The 19250-nt window shown below is 52.7% G+C and overlaps 3 protein-coding genes across 3 annotated transcripts; 2 read left to right on the forward strand and 1 right to left on the reverse strand.

Moving 5' to 3' along the window:
• Positions 1-3714: 3714 nt before the first annotated feature.
• On the forward strand, positions 3715-5169 carry IUM83_10303 (SnRNA-activating protein complex subunit 3; the record flags this gene model as incomplete). Its single annotated transcript, XM_067934796.1, has 1 exon — positions 3715-5169. The coding sequence occupies one exon, from the start codon at positions 3715-3717 to the stop codon at positions 5167-5169; it is 1455 nt and encodes a 484-aa protein (XP_067793191.1).
• Positions 5170-5251: 82 nt separating this feature from the next.
• Positions 5252-6898, reverse strand: IUM83_10304 (putative G-protein coupled receptor; the record flags this gene model as incomplete). The annotated part of the gene is made up of 3 exons (XM_067934797.1): positions 5252-5426; positions 5509-6337; positions 6448-6898. The coding sequence occupies 3 exons, from the start codon at positions 6896-6898 to the stop codon at positions 5252-5254; spliced, it is 1455 nt and encodes a 484-aa protein (XP_067793157.1).
• Positions 6899-7069: 171 nt separating this feature from the next.
• On the forward strand, positions 7070-8773 carry IUM83_10305 (SnRNA-activating protein complex subunit 3; the record flags this gene model as incomplete). The annotated part of the gene is made up of 6 exons (XM_067934798.1): positions 7070-7929; positions 7998-8152; positions 8313-8348; positions 8416-8435; positions 8584-8690; positions 8764-8773. 6 exons carry the CDS (start codon positions 7070-7072, stop codon positions 8771-8773), a joined length of 1188 nt encoding a protein of 395 aa, XP_067793158.1.
• Between the last annotated feature and the right edge of the window lie 10477 nt (positions 8774-19250).

The following is a 19250-nucleotide window of genomic DNA, read 5'->3' on the forward strand; positions in this document are numbered from 1 at the left end:
GCTAATCATTCTAGGCCAATAGAAGTGTCATTCGATCAGACGGCTGTTACATCGAGGGTCTAAAAGTCGCAGTAGAGCTTTGGTGGTGTCGTCTTCATCATAACGTCTGACTGACTCAGTCCCTGCAGCCGATAGAGGTGCATCAACCCGTTGACGAACTTGCTGGCGAGTTGATCTCGCAGCCGATGTGACTAGCTCATTACCGCCCATAAATTCAGGTCTGCGCGAAATGCCGTCGGCAACAGTGTTGATTACTCCTTTGATGTACCGTATTTGAAATTGAATCTCTGCCGGTTCATCGCACCACCACGCAATACGGCGAGAGATCGATTTTTGTTTGAACACGGTCTATAGCCTCTTATGAACTGTTTCCACGACAAAAGGTCGATCGAAGAGATACACTCACCACGTACAAAGCCCAAACAAAATGGCCAGAAGCTCTTTTAATTCTGCGGCTTTGTATTTCCGCCCTCCAAATGCCACTGGTCTTTCGATCTCGACGCCGTCTTGCAATGCTTTCTGATAAAGCAGCCCACGTGTCACAGGTGGTAGCTCAGCCGAAAGCTTTTGTCTGAACAAGCTCGGATATTTGCACAGATATGGATACACCAGATGATCTTTGAAGTCCTCAATGAATTTAGCTCGAGTAATCTGAGGCACCTCTGTTGGCTGGATCACAAGAACAAACTCGATCTCGTGCGGCCTTTTCATCAGTCTACGAAACCGCTTCAGCGAGATTACTCATGTTTCTCCCGTTTCCATTACGTAATATGTCTGCTGGTCGGCTAACTTGACAGAATCTTTCTTCCGGACACGTTCGTGATGCAGAATAAGTACGGCTAGTCGTGCCTGCAACGTCTTCATCGATAGCCGAATGGTGCCAGTTCTCCAGTCAGTTCGACGATTTTCTGCTCGAAGCCACGGCATTCCAAGCAAAAGCTGCTTACCTTCTGGTACTGGTAAGACAAGAAACTCCGCAGTGTACGGCTCCATCCCTTCGATACTAATTGTCAATTTCGGGGTTGGTTTTGGCACCACAACAGTCTCGGAGTTCGCCATGGTCAACGATAGAACAGCGTCATGCTCACGTACTTCTGAGTTCAAACCGATTGACAAACTCAGGAGTTGCTGCGTTAATCGACGTCCACTATCAATGAAGTCACGTGCGTCTATCATGTTCTTGTTTTTCAAAATACATCATTTCACGTCAACAAACCGATTTTCGGGTTGTCTTCCAGAGTGAATAGATACTTCCTCATCCTGGACAGTCTCAGCAACATCACATTCCACATCAGTAGTATTTTCCACGCCAACCTCCACTAAACCACGTTTGTCCCTTGTAATGGGCTTGGGACCGAACTCACTTGATCACCCGTCATCAGGTTTGCTTACTCGTTTAAATGGTTCTCGGAGTCTTCGTTGTGGTAAACTATCAGCTTGCCAACGAGTGCGTAGTATTTCGCTTTGTAGTCGGTCTTGTTTGTGTTGCCCTACATGCGCAGCGATTGTGGTCGCTTCTCCGGATATTTTACCCAGCAGTTGCCAGGGTTGTGATACCATTTATCACAGTGTGGACACTTTGTTTTGCAGTTGGCCAAGTTGGTGTTGTTGGAAGATTTCGCATTTTTGTTGCTGGTTTTCCCAGTCAACTTGGCCTTGGACTCTCCACTTCTCGCTGGCGACTCCCGGTTTATTTTCTTCGAGTCGGTTTAACTCAACTTCCCTGACTCCTTCTGCCATCACGTCCTCCAAGGTATCTGGTTTCATTCGAAGAATTTGCTTACGTGGATTCCTGCTCTTTAAGCGTTGAAGGAAAGTTTCCTTCGCAAACGTAGGGTCAATTGGGGCCTGTCAAAGCTTTTGTTGAAACTTCGCCACGTAGCCTTGGTTGTTACCACGTTGTTTGAAGTTTAGCAAGTCATTGCGCATTTTTTGTTGAACATTTGGCTCCTTGAAGATCTTCTCCGTCGCGATTGTTTTGTTTTTTTTTCATCACGCTCCACGTCTTCACCGTGGTGATGCTAATCATATATGTTTCGTACCCATGTAACGGCGTTCTTCTTGACGCCCCGACCAGCTCTCGAGCAAGATCTGCATTATCGCTCGCGAAGTCGTAAGCCTTGAAGGTAATGTACGACTCAAATTAAAAGACAAAGTTTTTTAGCTTCTGGCCGTCGATGTCACCGTCGAAGATTGGTGGGTTTGTGTCCATTTTCCGCCATTTGCGGTTGTTTGGCGCGTTCATGTTGACGTCCGTCTCGCCATTAGGCGTTAGTTGTTGCATCGGAGCTGGTGTTGCAGTTGACTGTCCCATCCGCGCGACTGCGTCGGCGGTTCGCTGAGCGGGCTCCTGGACTTGATTCGCACTCCAATATGCGTCTGCAGATCAGCAACAGCAGCGGCGGTTTGGGCCGCAAAGTCTTGAAATTGTGATGCAGTAGCCGCCCTTTGTTGGGTCGATTGTTGTGTCGCTGCAATAGAATGTACGAGAGAGTTGATACCATCGAAGATTTGGTCAAGTCGCTGGTTGACTTAGTCGAGGCGGTTCCCCATGTCATTTAACGTCTCCTCCACACGCTGCACACGTTCGTTGATGGGATTTTGCGTGTCGACCTCAATCGCGAGGCGTTGCTCAGTAGCATGACTTCTGGTCTCATCTTGGTGGTTGGATAGCAATCTCTACTACGTCGCAATCAGTCGTCACATATTGTATGGTAGCACTAGCAGAGGAACTATAAGGAGCAGAAGCACTTACTCAAGCTGCCATCGTAGTTGACAATCAGTACTAAAAGGTAAATAGAGATCTGATTGAGTTATACTCGTGCTTCGCTAGCTAGTTGTCACTACCTCTCCCCACAACACTCTTCTTGTTCTTCCTGCATAGGTAGGTTTTGCTCTGCAACTTCAAACTGAACTGAAACTCGTTTTCAAGCTGCAAAGCCAATTGTCGAGCCCAAATGCTGTGTTTATCCATTTGAAATCGTCGTGTTCAATTCCAAGTACTTGCATTTGAAGCTGTCCCTAGTTGTAGATGAATTCGTGACAAGCGACGACTCGGTGGACGACTGTACGGCGTGGATGACTCCGGAGTGACGTCCAGGAAGCACGTTACTTCCAAGTCGTGTGACGCCTGCAACGATTAGGGCAGGCGCGCGTGGGCGTACGCCTCAGTGGCTAGATAAGTGACCAAGGCGGAACTCAAGCTGTTTGTGTCGAACGAGCGTATTTAGTAACTCGGTTGGTAGCTTAGCTACCTCGAGTCTGTTTGCTAAATAAAATTGGTGTCGCTGCCAGTCGGGCATACACCGACGCGGTGTCAGACGTTCTGGTAGCGCCGGCCTGACGGACGTCGGACTGCATCAGTACAGTCACGACCAACCCCAAGCGTGTGGAGTAAACACGTTGCAGAGCTGTTGGTCCCACACACTTGAAATGATTAGAGGAAATGATTTTAAACTACAACATCTTGTTCAACACGGTAGTGTTCGTGAATGTGACGAACTGACACAAAGTTCTTTATCTATCCCAGCCTACGCAAAGGACCACCAGAAAACCTCGATGTAATGACGTCAGTGTGTTTCTGACCACCAGTCCCAGCATGGCTACATTGCACATATTACTTTAGAAATGACACAATAATCCTAGTAGCTCCATCTGCATCATCCCACGGCACTACTAAGGCCCCCAACTGTTAGTACCAAGCGTCCTCGATCCATGGACTTCGAGGCGCTGTTCCCGCCGCTCGAGGCTGCCGAGCAGGAGCTCAGCTCCGTCGACATCGGTGTCGACGACCTCCTCTTGCCTCCGCTCGAGAAGGCCGTGGACGCGGGCATCTACCGCGCGCTGCGTCTCTGGAACGAGAGCGACTCGGCCGCGACGGAGAAGGCGCTGCCGTACGCTGAGCGCGTCAAGAAGTATCAGCGCGTCGCCGCTATAGCGTTGCAGCCCGACGGGGAGTTCGACCCTGCACGGGACCACCAGCCAGACGAGGAGGAAGAAGAAGAAGGAGAAGAAGGAGAAGAAGGAGAAGAAGGAGAAGAAGGAGAAGAAGGAGAAGAAGGAGAAGAAGGAGAAGAAGGAGAAGAAGGAGAAGAAGGAGAAGAAGGAGAAGAAGCGGCCGCCGAGTCGGAGGAGGAGCAGCCAGAAGCAGCCGACAGAGCAGCTGTAGTGGCCAAGGAGAAGGCGGCGGCGGCGGCACTGCGGCGCCAAGCGAAGGAGCGCAGGAAGCTGCACAGAGAGCACGAGCAGGAGAAAGTCAGGTTCGAGACTGTGTTCCAGGAACTGGATGACGTCGACCAGCTCCGAGCTGAGAGGGTGCCGAGCGAGCGCCTGCAGAAGTTCGTGGACACCTTTAAGCTCAAGAAGCGGCGCCTGGTGATGAAGAGGTCCATGGCGGACACCGTCACGGCCATGAGCTTCGAGTTTGCTCGGCCGGCGCCAGACGTGCACGAGGAGGAGGGCGCTGTTAAGGAGAAGGAGAACGTTAGGAATGCACCGAAGGACAACGACCCGATTCTGTGGTTCGACGTGCTGCATCCGAGCAAGGACCCGGCGCGCACCCAGTCGTTCCTGGTGCGGCGGTCGCAGCGGATTTCGGAGCTCGTCGACTTGGTTGCGTGTGCTAATGATGACCGACTGCATGAACATGCAAAGGCGTCGAAGTTGGTGTACTTTGGCCAGAAATTCTTCGTGGATCGACGCGTTCCTGGCAACGTGGACTACTCGGAGCAGATTGTGCGCTGGATTCGAGCGAAACCCGAGCGCGTGGCCAAGTTCGGGACGTTTGCTGACGGCTGCCGTGTTGCTCATAGTCTGCACTCGTCCACGTTTGCGGATTTGGAGCTGCATATCGACGTGCCGGGTGTGTACATTCATCAAGGAGAGTGCGAGCACTTGCTGCGTCTTCGAGACGCGCGCCTGCCGCACGAGCTGGACGCACCAAAGAGCGACGGCATTTTCCCGCTGCGGTTGCCGAACTTGCTGAATCGTCCGCTACGTAACTGCCTGGTCTGCCAGCACTACACGGCGAAGTACGTGTGCTATGGCGATCGTCTGTCAATGATGGACCCCATGTTCTTCTGCAACCGCTGCTACCGTGCCGCTCACTACGACTCGAACGGAAAGCTGCTCTACAATGACTTTTTGAGTTTCCCGTTCGTTCAAGACTAGACATAAGTCTGCTTGCTCTCACCAAATTCATAATTTAAGTGACTCGACTCAACTGCACCTACACTTCTACACCGTGTTTTCACTACGGGAACTTGTCATGAACGCCGTAATCGTTATTGGCTGTGCGCGAAGCCTTGGAAAATTTGGTCAGCGCCAGAACCCCGAGGCTGCAGGAAGCGCTCACCACGAACATCATGTCGAAGTAGCGGTGGAACACGTTGAACTCAATTTCGCCCAGCACCTCGTCGATTCGTTGGCTGCACTCATCGAATACACACAAGAGGAGCAGTTAGAGAAAAAGATTCTGTAAATCAACCCCACCATACAAACTCGACTTACCGGTGCAATGGGCTGAGATTCATGCGCATGAGAACAAAAGACGAGACGAAGTACATGCCCATCAAGTGTGCCAACCAAAGCACGACACTGTTGGAAGACACTGTGCTTGAATAGGTACGGAAGAACTTCAACAGCGTGACCAGGAAGCCTCGTGTCTGGGTGAAGACGAGAATGCCCACGAAGCTGAGCGACGCCACCTCTGACACAAAGCGGATGTTCAGCTGCTCCGCCAGCGACGGCCAAATGTACAGCAACTTCTCGACAGCATCCGTGATCGGGTCCTTGTCGCGGTTCCGTCGAAACACAACGTTCACGGTGCTCATAACCATCTTGTACATGCAAAACGCGGACATGACGTAGCCGAAGAAGTTGAACACACGTCCGCGCAGCGTGCGCGCCCGCAGCGATCGCTCCTGCACATCCCGTAAGTCATTCACCTCCAGGAACAGCTCCCGTCCGAGACTCTCCAGCGTCAATATTTCCGCCTCCAGCCCCTTGATGTACGTCGTGTCATCCTTCGCAGACGAGAAGAAGCTGAACGCCCTGGAGAAGATCGACCCCGTCTTGCGTCCACCTGCTATTGCCTCATCCTGTCGCCGAGCCGACGCCCGCAGCTCCAGCGTGAGCCGCTTCTTCTTGGCAAACAGCATCTCCAGGTTGTGGCGCAGTCTCTTCTCCAGAAACTCGATGTCCTCCTCCGCCACTCGACGCCAGAAGAACGTCATGTACTCGTACGGGCAGTTGACGGCGCCGAAGCCCGACAGCAGCGCCATGAACACGACGCCCAGCAGGCTCACTCTACTCACAAAGTTCCGGACAGAGAACAGCGCTGGCAGCAGCAACAAGAGAACAATGCAACACCAACATCAGCACGAAAAATCTCCATACCTCGTCTTCCAGGGCGCCTATTTCTCTGAAAATTGCAACGTTGCCCCCCACCTTCCACCGACTGTTTGGGCAGGTCTTGCTCCAGCACGCCGCCCAGCCTCCAGAAGCCGTAGAGGTACAGCAGCAGCATTGCGCCGGCCGAGACGGCCGCCCGCCGCCGCGCCACGCCGTACTCCCTGGCCATGGCGTAGAACAGCGAGAGCGGCAGCACCAGCACCACCAGGTACGTCATGGCGATGAGGTCCACGCGCCAGACCCACTGGCGGCTGCGCGCGCGCATGACGTCCGTGACCTCGAAGAGCACCATCTGGAAGATGGACAGCGAGAAGGTCAGCGAGGCCGCGAACAGCAGCGGCGTGGCGGCCGAGCGCACGGCGTAGTCCCGGAAGAGCCACCACGAGAAGAAGAAGCGGGCGAACACGAAGAACAGCAGCCAGCTGCCCAGCGCCAGCGCCGCGTCCTGCGCCGGCAGCGCCCACAGCGACAGCGACAGCGCCGCCATGCTTCGTCGGATCGAGATGCGATTGGAAAATGGACCTGCTACATGGGTACGCCCTTGCAACATGGGTACATTGTGTACGAGTAGTGTACATGTATCCGTAATGCAGTTCGGTCGGTACCCATGTTGCGGGCTAGCGATGCGTCGCCTTCTCCGCGCCGGACGAGCGCGTGCATGCAGGTCCTGGCGAGCAGGTCGTTGTTCCAGCACGTGGTGTCGTTCATGGACGGGTATCCTCGCGTGGTGGCGAAGTTCGCGCGAGCGCAGCGCTTCCGACCGCGCCTGGAGGGGAGGTATCCGTCTTCACGCGGTCTGCTGCCCCAACTGGCCATCATTTGCGACGAGGTTGAGGTGCTGGACGCGCTACAGAAGCTCGTGGCCACCCAGTCTCCGAGTTACCGCAACCCGGAGACGGAGTTCGTGGGCGTCGTGCGCTGCGCTGTGCGGTTCGACAAGTTGAAGATGCTGCGGTGGCTGGAGACGCACGTGGAGCTAAGCTCCTACGCATTCGAGGCGGACCTCATGGACATCGCAGTGGCGCACACGAAGGGGGTTGAGATTATGCAGTGGCTGCTGCTGCACCACTCACAGATGAAGTGGAAGGTCTCGGCGTGGGCTCTACGAGTGGCGGCATATAACGGGGAGCTCACCAAACTAAAATGGCTACATGACCACGGGTTCCGAGGGTTTTCATGTATCACGGCCGATGACGCCGCGTGTGCAGGGCATACGAAACTGCTGCGGTTTTTGCTAGAGAATCGGGTAGAGGGATGCACCTCCAGGGCGTTGGATCAAGCGGCGGCTTATGGACACATTGACGTGGTGAGGTACCTGTTTGAGTTTATCAATGATCGAGACGATGCAGAGCGGCATCAAGTCACGGCGAGGGCGTCGTTCGCGATGACCAAGGCGGCGTTGTCCGGACATGCAGAGGTGGTCGGGTTTCTGGGACGACGACAGTGCAAGCCGCTGCATAACACGCTGCTGGATGTGGTGGCAGCCGGGGAGCTGCAAGTCCTCAAGGAGCTGTGTCGGTATTCAAATGAGGGGTGTTTGGTCGAAGCGCGGAGACGAGCTAAGACGTTGGGCCATGCGGATATAGCGGCATTCCTCCGTTCACAAATTGTTCCCACTGCCTGGGCGTGCAGGCTACATCGCCATTCGCGCTCTGGTCCACGACGCTGCCAAAAGAAGACGAAGGCGACATAGAGGACAAACGGAAACTTTGTTTCGGGAGCATTCGCGTTGTGGGAATGTGTACGTGGACAATGGTTAACTAGGTCCGTCATCCACGAGGCCATACCATTGATCCCAATCGTCCAAGGAGAAATCTGTCCGCGTGGAAGGCTTAGTGCAGTCAACAACCTGGCAAAGGAAATCCCAGTTTTCTTCGGACCAATTCATCAACATTGGGCAGTATTCGGTCAAAGGTGGTTCGCTGAAAATATTCGAGGTACTACACATGATTCGCTCGAGGTCGGAGCAATATGTAAAACCGCCAGCTAATTGCTTTGCAAAAGTTCAAGTTGTGGTTGGAGAGGTAGATCCATCCACGGCCAGAAGATTGACACGGAAGGTTGTGTGGCATTGATAATGGGGGGCTCCCCGTCGGGTGAAGCACATTTTGTGGCAAGACACTAATTTTGAGCGTTCAAGGCTAAGACTCACCATCCGTCTATTTCGAACAGCACGACGACATGTGGTTGGTACAGATTATCACTGCCTTGCTGCGGAGAGGTCAAGGTAGCTGCTGCCGTTACCACACGCAGTACCTCGCTAAAATAGTACTTAAGAGGTTGGTTCTCCTCCGCCTGGGTCAAAGTGCGTCTTTTCTTCTTTTCTGATATCGCCGTGCTTGTTCCCCACAGTGCAAGATGAGATGTGGTCGCAAAGGCAAGAGATTGAAATGAGTGGTTTGAAAAACAGCCTAGGACTGTTTATTGGACCTAGTCATTTAGGGATAAAGCAGCTCTGTGCGCATACCGTTTGTGTTCAACTTTCATGTTTACGGTTAAATTGTTGTTTTGCAGCTGAAACAGCTAGTTACACCACCCCAATCCTGTTATTATCTGCACAAGTCGAACACGACCTAAGTGTTTGGACCGGGTTTACCGGTAACCTTTTGTCTCCAGGGGTACGATGGTGAGTCTCCCGCGCGTGCGGGTAGGCTCAGAAATGCAACGGCGAAACGGCTTAGTACAGTGGAAAGACAAACACTTAGAGAGCTAGTCACAACTTAGAGATAGTTGAAACGAGCAAGGATCGCAGCGAAAATGACTAACCAAGTTTTCCTCGAAATACCTCGTAAACGTAGGCTAAGATCGCCAAATCTCGGGTTTCGTATTAAATACGAAACAAATTTTGTGCATCGTTTTGTTATCCATATGCAATTTAATTCAAACTTTCCTAATATGAAAGTTTATTAATATTATTATCGGAGGCCGCGCGCACGAATAGGATTGTGCCCATGCTACCCGTACGCTTTAGACAAAACATTAATTATTAGGTTTTAATATAGATTTTGTAGTAAAAATTGTCAATTCCTTAGAAGTGTCAAAATGTGTTATCGTAAGTTCTGGCTTAGTTCTCGTTGTTCTCTGGATTTTATCCAGATTTGTTAAGCCGATACGTGTGCAGGTACAAATTACTATATAAGCACTTCACCGTGAATCACTTACATGTATAAGATGACGAAAGAGTAATGTATCGGTACGAACCTGTTAGGTTTTATACCAGTATAGCAACTTGTCTACGGATATGGTATGACAGCTAACGTAGAATACCGAATAGTACGCGGTAAAGTATTTGAACACCTTGTGAATTAAACGCCCACCTCTACGGTGTTCTACAACTAATACAATACCATCAATTAGCGCGGTCTTAATTGAACGTCAATCGTGTATTACACATTCCCTTGCACTGAAGGACGGTTTATACCAATTGACTGCCACGTACTATTCGGTATTCTACGTTGAATTCTTTCTCGAGCTGGTACGGCCGGATTCGGCCAACCAGATTTTCAGCTTTTGCGACTTCAGCTTCAAGCAACTGCCACGTTGTATTTTACACATGTAACGCGTTCTACCAAACTGCATATTGATACCTATGACACAAACCTACTGTACCATGGAAGGAAATTCCATAAATCAGTGATTTTCACTGAGATTCGTTAAAAAGATTCTCTTGTATTTGTCTGCGCCGCTCGCGGGTTTTGTATCAAATCTTCTGTGTTATTGTCTGCGTTTGGCGCAGACAAGTTCGAAAACACACTTGAGTGATCGCCATACAAACTGCTGTTATTTCTGGAGTAATCCAGAATGCTCAAGAATTTATCTGCGTCTGGCGCAGATAAATAGTACCGTAAAGTCGCAATTTTGGCTGTAGGATATCGTCGCAGCGAGTGGCATGTTATGCGTTCCTTAAGCTGTGCAATGACATTTGTATTTCCGAAGAGTGCGTTCTGACGAAGAGGATGGTTTGAATTCAATGTGCACAATAGAGAATCATGGTGATAAACAAGTGATGCGAGCAAAATTCTTCAGTGGGTAACAATCGTGTCGGTAGAGAAGAAAAACATAGCGAGATTGCATTTTGAATAGTAGCATCGACATCGGAAAAGAATGGAGGTACCATAGCGAAGCCGGTTTCTTCAAATGGTAATCCGCCAACGTATCGACCCACAATCATATCGCCGGCAGCTTCAAACCGAGTGTATCTATCCTGAACGCCTGGAGGAGTCTACCCAGCTCTTATGCATATTGCCGCTGCGGAAAGCCCTCCGTTGGAAGCAGAAGAGACATATGTGACAGAACCTTTACGAGCCGACTGGGTTCCAATAGCTATGTAGCAACATTGTAGTTGGTCTAACTTGACTCACTACTTTAGCTTACACGTTGCGCAACGTGTATGAGGAAGCGTAAGTACTTAGTAATTACTTAGGTTAATTATATTTGAATACACAAATATAAAGTTAAGTAAGAAAGGATTCCAAGTGACTTAGATTAGGTAAAATGAGAACTGTATTGCTTGTAAATTGGTCTTCCTCTAAAATCTGCTAAAAACTGTTTATCATCTATGAAATGGTTGGCAGCGGCTGGCTGTCAGAGCCCCGCTAATATGCATGTCTCTGATTGGTAGAAAGATGCTGCTTTCTACCAATAGGATCTTTGGGTATGTGTGGACCACTCATTGTGGTGGTCCACTTCAATGTATCCATTGGTGTATCTTACACCAAGGTGAGGAAGTATCCAAAACGTTTAACAGATAACCTATCTGTTAAATTCACAAGTGGCTTGCAGCCACTTGGGTGTGTAACCCCGTTACACCATCCCCCCCTTAAGGTTAGACGCGCGGGGTCTCCGCACGTCAATCTTCGGAATTGACCATTCGTCAATTCTCCGCGTTTGGAGAAGAAATCCGCGCTCATTCAACGATGAGCGCGCCTCAGAAGAAGTCCGCAAAGTCGGTGGGGAGTCATCTCTCCATCGACGAATACTTCGAACGCCAGAAGGCGAAGTACGGCGACGTCGTCGACTTCGACGACGACGATGAAGACATGGAGGGCGAGGAGGACTCGCCCTCAAAGCGCAAAGACTCAGTGTCGAGCGAATCGCTCGACCCTCATGCCAAGAACGTTCGCCCGCGTGAAGGGGACGAATCGGACGCTTCGAGTTCGAAGCGTTCGCGTACTGAGAGCGATACCCCACTCGCTTCCGCTGGGGCTCTCAGTACTCCGCGCGCTGCAACTGCAGCGCGTGATTCCAAAGCTCAAGGCTCTCCGCGCGCTGCACCTGCAGCGCGCGATCCATGGATGCCGTCCGCGTCCGAGATCGCGGACCGGTATGGGACTCGGTACCTCCGAATGAGGTGCCGCTATACATATGCAGCGCCATCAAAGATGACGCCGTGGTTGCCGAGCTGCACTTTGACGCATCAAAGGCGCGATTATTGCATCGGACTCTTCCATGAGCTCCGATGGTTTCAAAGCAAGAAGACCTCTTCTCGCAGCAAAGTGCCCGAATGGCAGGCACTTTGTCAAAGCTGGAACGCCTTTGTTGAGAACTTCAACAAGAGGCCGAGTGCTTACCGTGATCGGATTAAGCAAGCGCGTGATCGCTTCGAGACCTACTCGAAGCGTGGAAAGCTGGAGCGACCGCGACCTGAACGGGTACACGTCGTTCCGTGTGCCTGAGAGTCTCAAAGAGCTCCGTGCTAAGTTCTTAGCACGTGAGGGTTCGGGCGCTAGCGATGATCGCAGCGCTCGTGTTACTTCCGCTGCGCCAGCGCGTACTGCTCTTCGTACGTCCTCACCATTTCCGGAACGTCCTCCAGCAAGACGTTCCGCGGCTCCCATGTATCTCGATGGGGAGGAAATCCTCTCCAACGAATACGAAAACGAGCCCCTTGAGGGTTCGTTTTCGGGATACTATGGTCAACAATCCGCTCAACAATCCAGCGGGTTGAGCCGCGGGCGTCACGGATCGGCGGTGGCGGGGGTGGGAACACGCCCCGGGTATGATCAGCCCCGGGCGGATCAGTATGCGCCTCTCCACGACCGGGTGACCGTCGTGGAGCGTCTGCAGGGCGCTGAGTTCGCCGCCCTGAAACAGGAGCTGGCGAACCAGAAGGCCCAAGTCGCGGCGGTCTCGCAGACCGCCTCGAATATCCAGGTCGAGCTGGGGACCCGGGTGAAGGAGTTGCTCCAGCGCGTCCGCGCGCTGGAGGAGAGGCTGCTCGTCGCCGAGGCCAAGTCCTCCGCTTCTGCCTCGGCTCCTGCCGAGGCTTCGGGTCAGCCGAGCTAGATGGCTCGTGCTGCCGGTATGGCTTCAGCCGTCCGACGTAAAAGGTCGGATGGAGGCGCATGCTAGACGGTATGTCTAGCGTGTATGCGTTGCCGTGCCGTGCCAACACAGTGAACGGCCCGATGAAGCGCGGAGCAAGCTTGCTTGCTCCGAAATCCGAAACTGCATGTCTAGGCAGGTTTTGTGTAGCTAACAAAACTAATGAACCAACTTTAAATTCAATTGTGTTGCCTCTGCCCGCATTGTCTGCGTTCAGCTTCTGTTGATCAACAGAAGCTGCTATTGTGTCTTGGACAAACCGAATCACGGCTTGTCTTTTGGTGATGAAACTGATTGCATCCGAGCTGAAGTCATTCAGCTCGCTCTCCGCTAGAGGCCCGGCCTCTGCGTGGTTCTTGCGGTGTCTGCGCCCTGCGCAGACCCGTGGTCGTTAAGCCATGTTGTTGGGGGAGTCTGCGCCCTGCGCAGACTCATGTGGTTTGTCCATTGTTGCAGCTGACACTGTGCAAGTGTCAGCGGTTTTCTGCGGCTGCTGTATTGCAGTCGTAGATCCTCCCCCACTTAAAGTGGGAGCCATCACTCCGAGTAAACTCGGTAGACGTGGATGCCGCATGGCATTCACGTAGAACGGTGTATGCCCTGTCGAGGCATGCACTGAGTTATTGATGGCAAACTCTGCCATCGATAAGCACTCGCTCCAATACTGGAGCGAGTGAGCGTAGCTCTTCAACATATCGACGAGCACGCGATTCACGCGCTCGGTTTGACCGTCCGTCTGCGGATGATCCGCAGTCGACATGGAAAGTTGGCTCCCAAGAAGTGTAAACACTTCTTGCCACAGGTGCGCTGTGAAGCGCGGGTCTCTGTCCGACACGATGTCGGACGGCATGCCATGGTGTTTAAACACCATGTCGACGAACAGACGGGCCGTCTGCTTCGCGGTCACCTCTGCTGGCACCGCAGCAAGATGTACCATCTTGCTGAAGCGGTCTACGAAGACCACAACACCGGTGTTCCCTCCGCTATCCGGGGGAAGACCAAAGATGAAGTCCAAAGACATGGACTTCCAACACTCCGACGGAGTCGGTAGTGATTGCAGTGGAGCCTGCGCGAATGGCGCAGGCTTTACGTGTTGGCATACCTCGCAAGCACGGATGTACTTGCGCACCCACTTATACTGGTGGTGCCAGTAGAAGTCGCGCGTGAGAAGGACGTAAGTCTTCTCACGTCCAAGATGTCCCACAGTCGGGGCATCATGATACTCGTACATGATCCTGAGTCGCAGGTCATGGTCATTCGGTACGACAACGCGGTCCGCGTTGTCGTCGACTACATTATAAAGCAGTATTCCGTCGTACACGAAAGCGGGGTGCACGCGCTCGAAGGTGCTTGGGCAGCTTCTGACGGGACTTGTCAGAAGGCGCTGTGCCATAGGCCAGCAAGAGCTTTGCGTCCGCGTCATGCGCGTACGCGGCCTTCACATCATCCAACAGAGATGATGTGGGTTTGCTCGATCGCATGGCGTCAATGGCATTGACGTCAACAGCTTCTGCATAGTCCGGCCGACGTGATAACGCGTCGACCACTACATTCAATCTTCCGGGTTTGTATTCGACCCGGAAGTTATACTCCGCAAAGAATGAGAGCCATCTCGCCATTCTTTGTGAAATGTGTGGCGACTTCACTGCGGTACGCAGTGAAGCATGGTCGGTGTAGACCACAAATGGTCTACTCCCAAGCAAATACACTCGGAACTTTGCGAGTGCGTACTTCATGGCAAGGAGTTCCTTGTCATGCACCGGATAGTTGCGCTCAGCTGGCTTCAGCTGACGTGATTGGTAGTAAACGACACGATCACGGCCCTCGTGATCGTGCTGCATCAACGCGCATCCGATTGCAAAGTCGGATGCGTCACATACGACGTGAAATGGACTATCTTGGTCAGCTACTGCCAAGATCGGCGCCTCAGTCAAGCCCCGCTTGACTGCATCGAATGCCTTTTGGCAATCGGTTGTCCAATTCCACACAGCTTCCTTCTTGAGAAGCTGTGACAGCGGGCAGATCTTGCCCGCATAGTCCTCCACGTACTTGCACAAGTACGTGGCCAAGCCAAGGAACTGCCTCAGTTCCTTGACACTTGAAGGCGTTGGCCATTCGTTAATCACTCTGGCCTTTTCCGGGTCAGGGCGAACACCATTCTTCCCTACGAGACACCCGAGGACGGGTATCTCGCTCGCCCCGAAGATACACTTCTTCAGGTTCGCGTAGAGTTTATACTTTCGCATAAGCTCAAGTAGCTTCCGGAGATGCACCCTGTGCATCTCTACGTCGGTCTTCCCGTCCACAGCCCGGCTGTGGATGAATACATCATCGAAGTAGCTCGGTGCGAAGTCGCGCACCGAGCGCAACAAGTGCGTCACGCACCTGTTGAAAGTCGCAGGGGCGTTCTTAAGCCCCTGTGGCATTACTAGCCATTCCCAGAGCATGCCGCTTGGCGTGCTCACTGCCGTGAGAGGGATATCGCTCTCACGCATTAGGATTTGATAAAATCCATCTCGCAAGTCGAGAGCACTGTAAACGGTGCTCCCGGCCATCGAATCGATGATGACATCTTTTCGCGGTATCGGCGTCTGCGCCGGTACCGTCGCATCGTTCAGCTTGTTGTAGGCATGAACGATGCGCCATCCGCCCTGTGGCTTCTTGACACAGAACGTCGGAGCACTGTGCGGGGACTTTGATTCCCGCACTTGTCCTGCTTTACGACGACTTTCAAAGAAGTCGTCGATTGCTTTCACTTGCTCTCGCGGCAGTGGCCACTGCCGCGTGACACAGTACTTCGTGCCCGGCACGAGATCAATCTCGTGCTGAATGCCCTTATCCTGCGGAAGCTCCGCAGGAATCTCTTCCGGGAGTACGTCTTTGTACTCCCTCAACAATTCGTAATAGGGACTCGACTTCAGCGAGTCCCAACCTTGTTCCTCGAAGCGCTCTCGCTTCGTCTTCGCACTGAGAGTGTCTTCACTCTCAGTGGTACTTCCCATGAAGAGCTGCCTCAGCTCTTCGCTCTCGCTCTTCGTTCTTTCGCTGTTCGAAAGAACGCAGACCTGCTCGATGCGTCCATAGTGCAAGTCGCGTGTGAAGCGCTTCCAGCTCATGGCTGGAAGCGAAGTCAACTCCGACGCCATCGTCGGAGGACTAGCGAGTTCCATCTCACGATACTGGAATCCAGTATCGGTGCGCGTCAAGACGCTTAGCGTCTTGACATTCGGCGTCACCGCCTCAGTCTGCCCAGCAGACTGTTCTTGTTGCGTCTCGGTCCCGGACCGAGACTTGCGCAGCGTTCTCCGCTTGCGCCGTCTTCTTGTTGTGCGGAGCCCGGCTCCGCACAGTTGTTCTTCTGGTCCAGGCCCGGCCGTGGACAGTTGTTCGCCGGCGGACCCTGTCCGCGGGCGCGCGGTATCAAGCCCGGCTTGACCGCATTTTCCTTCGTGCAGCCCGGCTGCACTGTAATGTGTCCTTTCGCCGGCAGACCCTGTCTGCGGGCGCGCGATATCAAGCCCGGCTTGATCGCATTGCGCTTCGTCGTGCAGCCCGGCTGCACGACAGCATGCAAATTGCGTCAGTGCGGTACGCTTGCAACCGTCCGCACTGTTTGTAGCGTCAACTCCCGGAGTTGACTCGCCTTCGTCACCTCGACGCCATTCATTGGCGGAGCCCCTCATGACCGAGGGTGCGTCGGCTCCCGGAGCTGATGCGTCGTTGTCGACCTGACCTTTTCGGGTCAGGGACTGTCCCTTACACGCTTGAACGTGGGTGTTGGTTCCCGGAACCAACACATTTTTTTCTTCCGACGTCGGCAGCATTGCCGACGTGGGTCTCACTTGTGCGCGCCCTCGCGCACTTCCTGGGCACTCCGGGACAGCAGTATTAAGCGCTGTCTCGACTGGTGAGCCGCGCGCACCTGCTGGTGTGTGCGCTGCGGTAACAGGGCCATCGCTCTCTGTTCCGCTGTCGCGGCCGAAGCGCACGAGCGTGCGCTTCTTCCAGTCTATCACCGGATCATGCCGTGCAAGCCACGGCATGCCCATTATCACGTCGAACTTATCGTCCAGGTCCAGGACGATAAAGTGTTCGACAAACACTCGTTGTTTGTACGAGAAGCGCATGTTCACGAAGCGCTTCTCGGTCTTCACGATGGCACCTGTTGCCAGTCGCACTTCCAGAAGACTTCGAGGTACATTTACCTCCTCGATGTCAAGACTCGGCAGGCTTCGTAGTCGAACAAAGTTGTTCGACGCGCCTGAATCTACCAAAGCTCGAAGAGAGTCACTCGCTCTCTTCGAGTAAACCTTCAAGACGACTAGGTTCGGCCTGTCATCTTGTTTCTTGCAGTGAGAGCTGGTCTCACTGGGGGCTGCAGTCCTCAGTGTCGCGTGCCCGATGTCGGCACGCGCGACTGCATTACCAGTAGGGCGCCCCGCGCCTACTGGATGTTCGCGTTTTTTGTTGGTCCGCGGCGATGCCTAGCATCGCCACGACGGCCACCTCCAGGGGCCATGGGAGCTGTACACTCCCATGCAAAGTGACCGATCCTTCCGCAACGGAAGCATCGCACGTTACCTCCCTGCTGCTGGTAACCAGCACTCTTCTTGCATGGCAAGAGTGATTGCAGCTTCGAGAGTACTCGGGTACTCTCGGAAGAGATAGGTCTTCACGGGCCCATCTCTAAGTCCTTTCATGAACGTGACGACCTTGGTCGCCTCGTCAATCGGGTTAGTCACGATATTTGATACCAAATATCGTGCGCGCTGCGCGTAAGCATGGACGTCATGCTTACCTTGCTGAAGGTCGAGGAACTCTGCCCTCGACCGGAACTCGTTTTGCGGGGGCTCAAACGCTTGTTTGAGCTCCTCTTTGAACACCTCGTACGTGCTGAAGCACGTAGGATCGGAGAGTCGGCGTCCATACGCCCAACTCCTTGCGCGTCCGCCAAGGCAGGACATGGCGAACGCGACCTTCGACAGCGGGTCGACGATGCGTCGAGCCGCTATGGCTGTGTCGAGTTCGACAAGCCATCGGAGGAGAGGCTCGCCCTCTCTTCCCACGTAATTGCTTACGCTCAACTTTAATGGTTGAGCACGCGGTGTTGTCCCTGACGACGCCGTCACTGAGGAAGCAGCATCACGCTGCTCCTTCATGATGAAGCCCAGAGCAACACCATGTTGCTCCGTCAGCGATAGCGTACGCAGCATCGTGGCTATCGCCGCTTCTCCAATGACTGTTGACAGTCGTTGGAGGGCCTCCCACTCTGGGTCAGACAGGTGGGGGCAGTCAGCGCGTGCAACATGCGTTGCAGGCGTGTTGGAGCTCTCCATGGGCACCTCCGTGCTCATGTGGTTCTCGGCTCCGCGTTCGTACACCGCGTATGAACGTCAAGCAGTCGGTCGTTGGACGGACTACAAAGTGCTACCAGGTGTAGTGGGTCTAACTTGACTCACTACTTTAGCTTACACGTTGCGCAACGTGTATGAGGAAGCGTAAGTACTTAGTAATTACTTAGGTTAATTATATTTGAATACACAAATATAAGTTAAGTAAGAAAGGATTCCAAGTGACTTAGATTAGGTAAAATGAGAACTGTATTGCTTGTAAATTGATCTTCCTCCTAAATCTGCTAAAAACTGTTTATCATCTATGAAAGGGTTGACAGCGGCTGGCTGTCAGAGACCCGCTAATATGCATGACTCTGATTGGTAGAAAGATGCTGCTTTCTACCAATAGAATCTTTTGGGTATGTGTGGACCACTCATTGTGGTGGTCCACTTCAATGTATCCATTGGTGTATCTTACACCAAGGTGAGGAAGTATCCAAAACATTTAACAGATAACCTATCTGTTAAATTCACAAGTGGCTTGCAGCCACTTGTGCGTGTAACCCCGTTACAAACATAGATGGTTAATGAAAGAATATGACAAATTTCTGGTACAAATGGATTAGCGTAAACGTACCGGGCGTCGCGAGGCCGTGAGCCATATTGGTCATTATTCATTTGCCCAAACGAATGGCTAAAGAGTCTCCCCCTGACCTATATGACCAGAATGGATTGATGCCGTATTTCCAGCTCTGCACATTAGATTCCAACTGATCAGTAGAAAAGTATAGGCAAAGACGAGCTCGGTATTCCCATGTTGCAGCATGGACAGACAGAGGTGTCAAAGCACCGAAAAATGGAGTGGTTCTTTTCCCTCGGTTACTTTCACACCGCTGTTGTGGTTGCGGCGAGCAACAGTCCGCTTCAATCCCTTAAAAAAAAATACAGTCAAGCCAGTGGCGAACTCCACACTCACTAGACGTCATAGGCACGGTATAAGTGAAACAAATTGGAGCACATAGCTCCAGTTACTGTGGAAATGTACCACCGTCTTCTTACCTATAGCGTTACCGCTGTTGGCCTCATCTTGGCTGGTGACGTCGCAACGATCATTCAACGTGGTTCTGGTGCTCATGGTGGGCTTTGCGTTTGTGCCTCTTCATAGTCTCCACAGCACTACAG

The sequence above is a fragment of the Phytophthora cinnamomi genome (genome assembly GCF_018691715.1).
Source record: "Phytophthora cinnamomi strain GKB4 chromosome Unknown Contig30, whole genome shotgun sequence".
NCBI lineage: Eukaryota > Oomycota > Peronosporomycetes > Peronosporales > Peronosporaceae > Phytophthora > Phytophthora cinnamomi.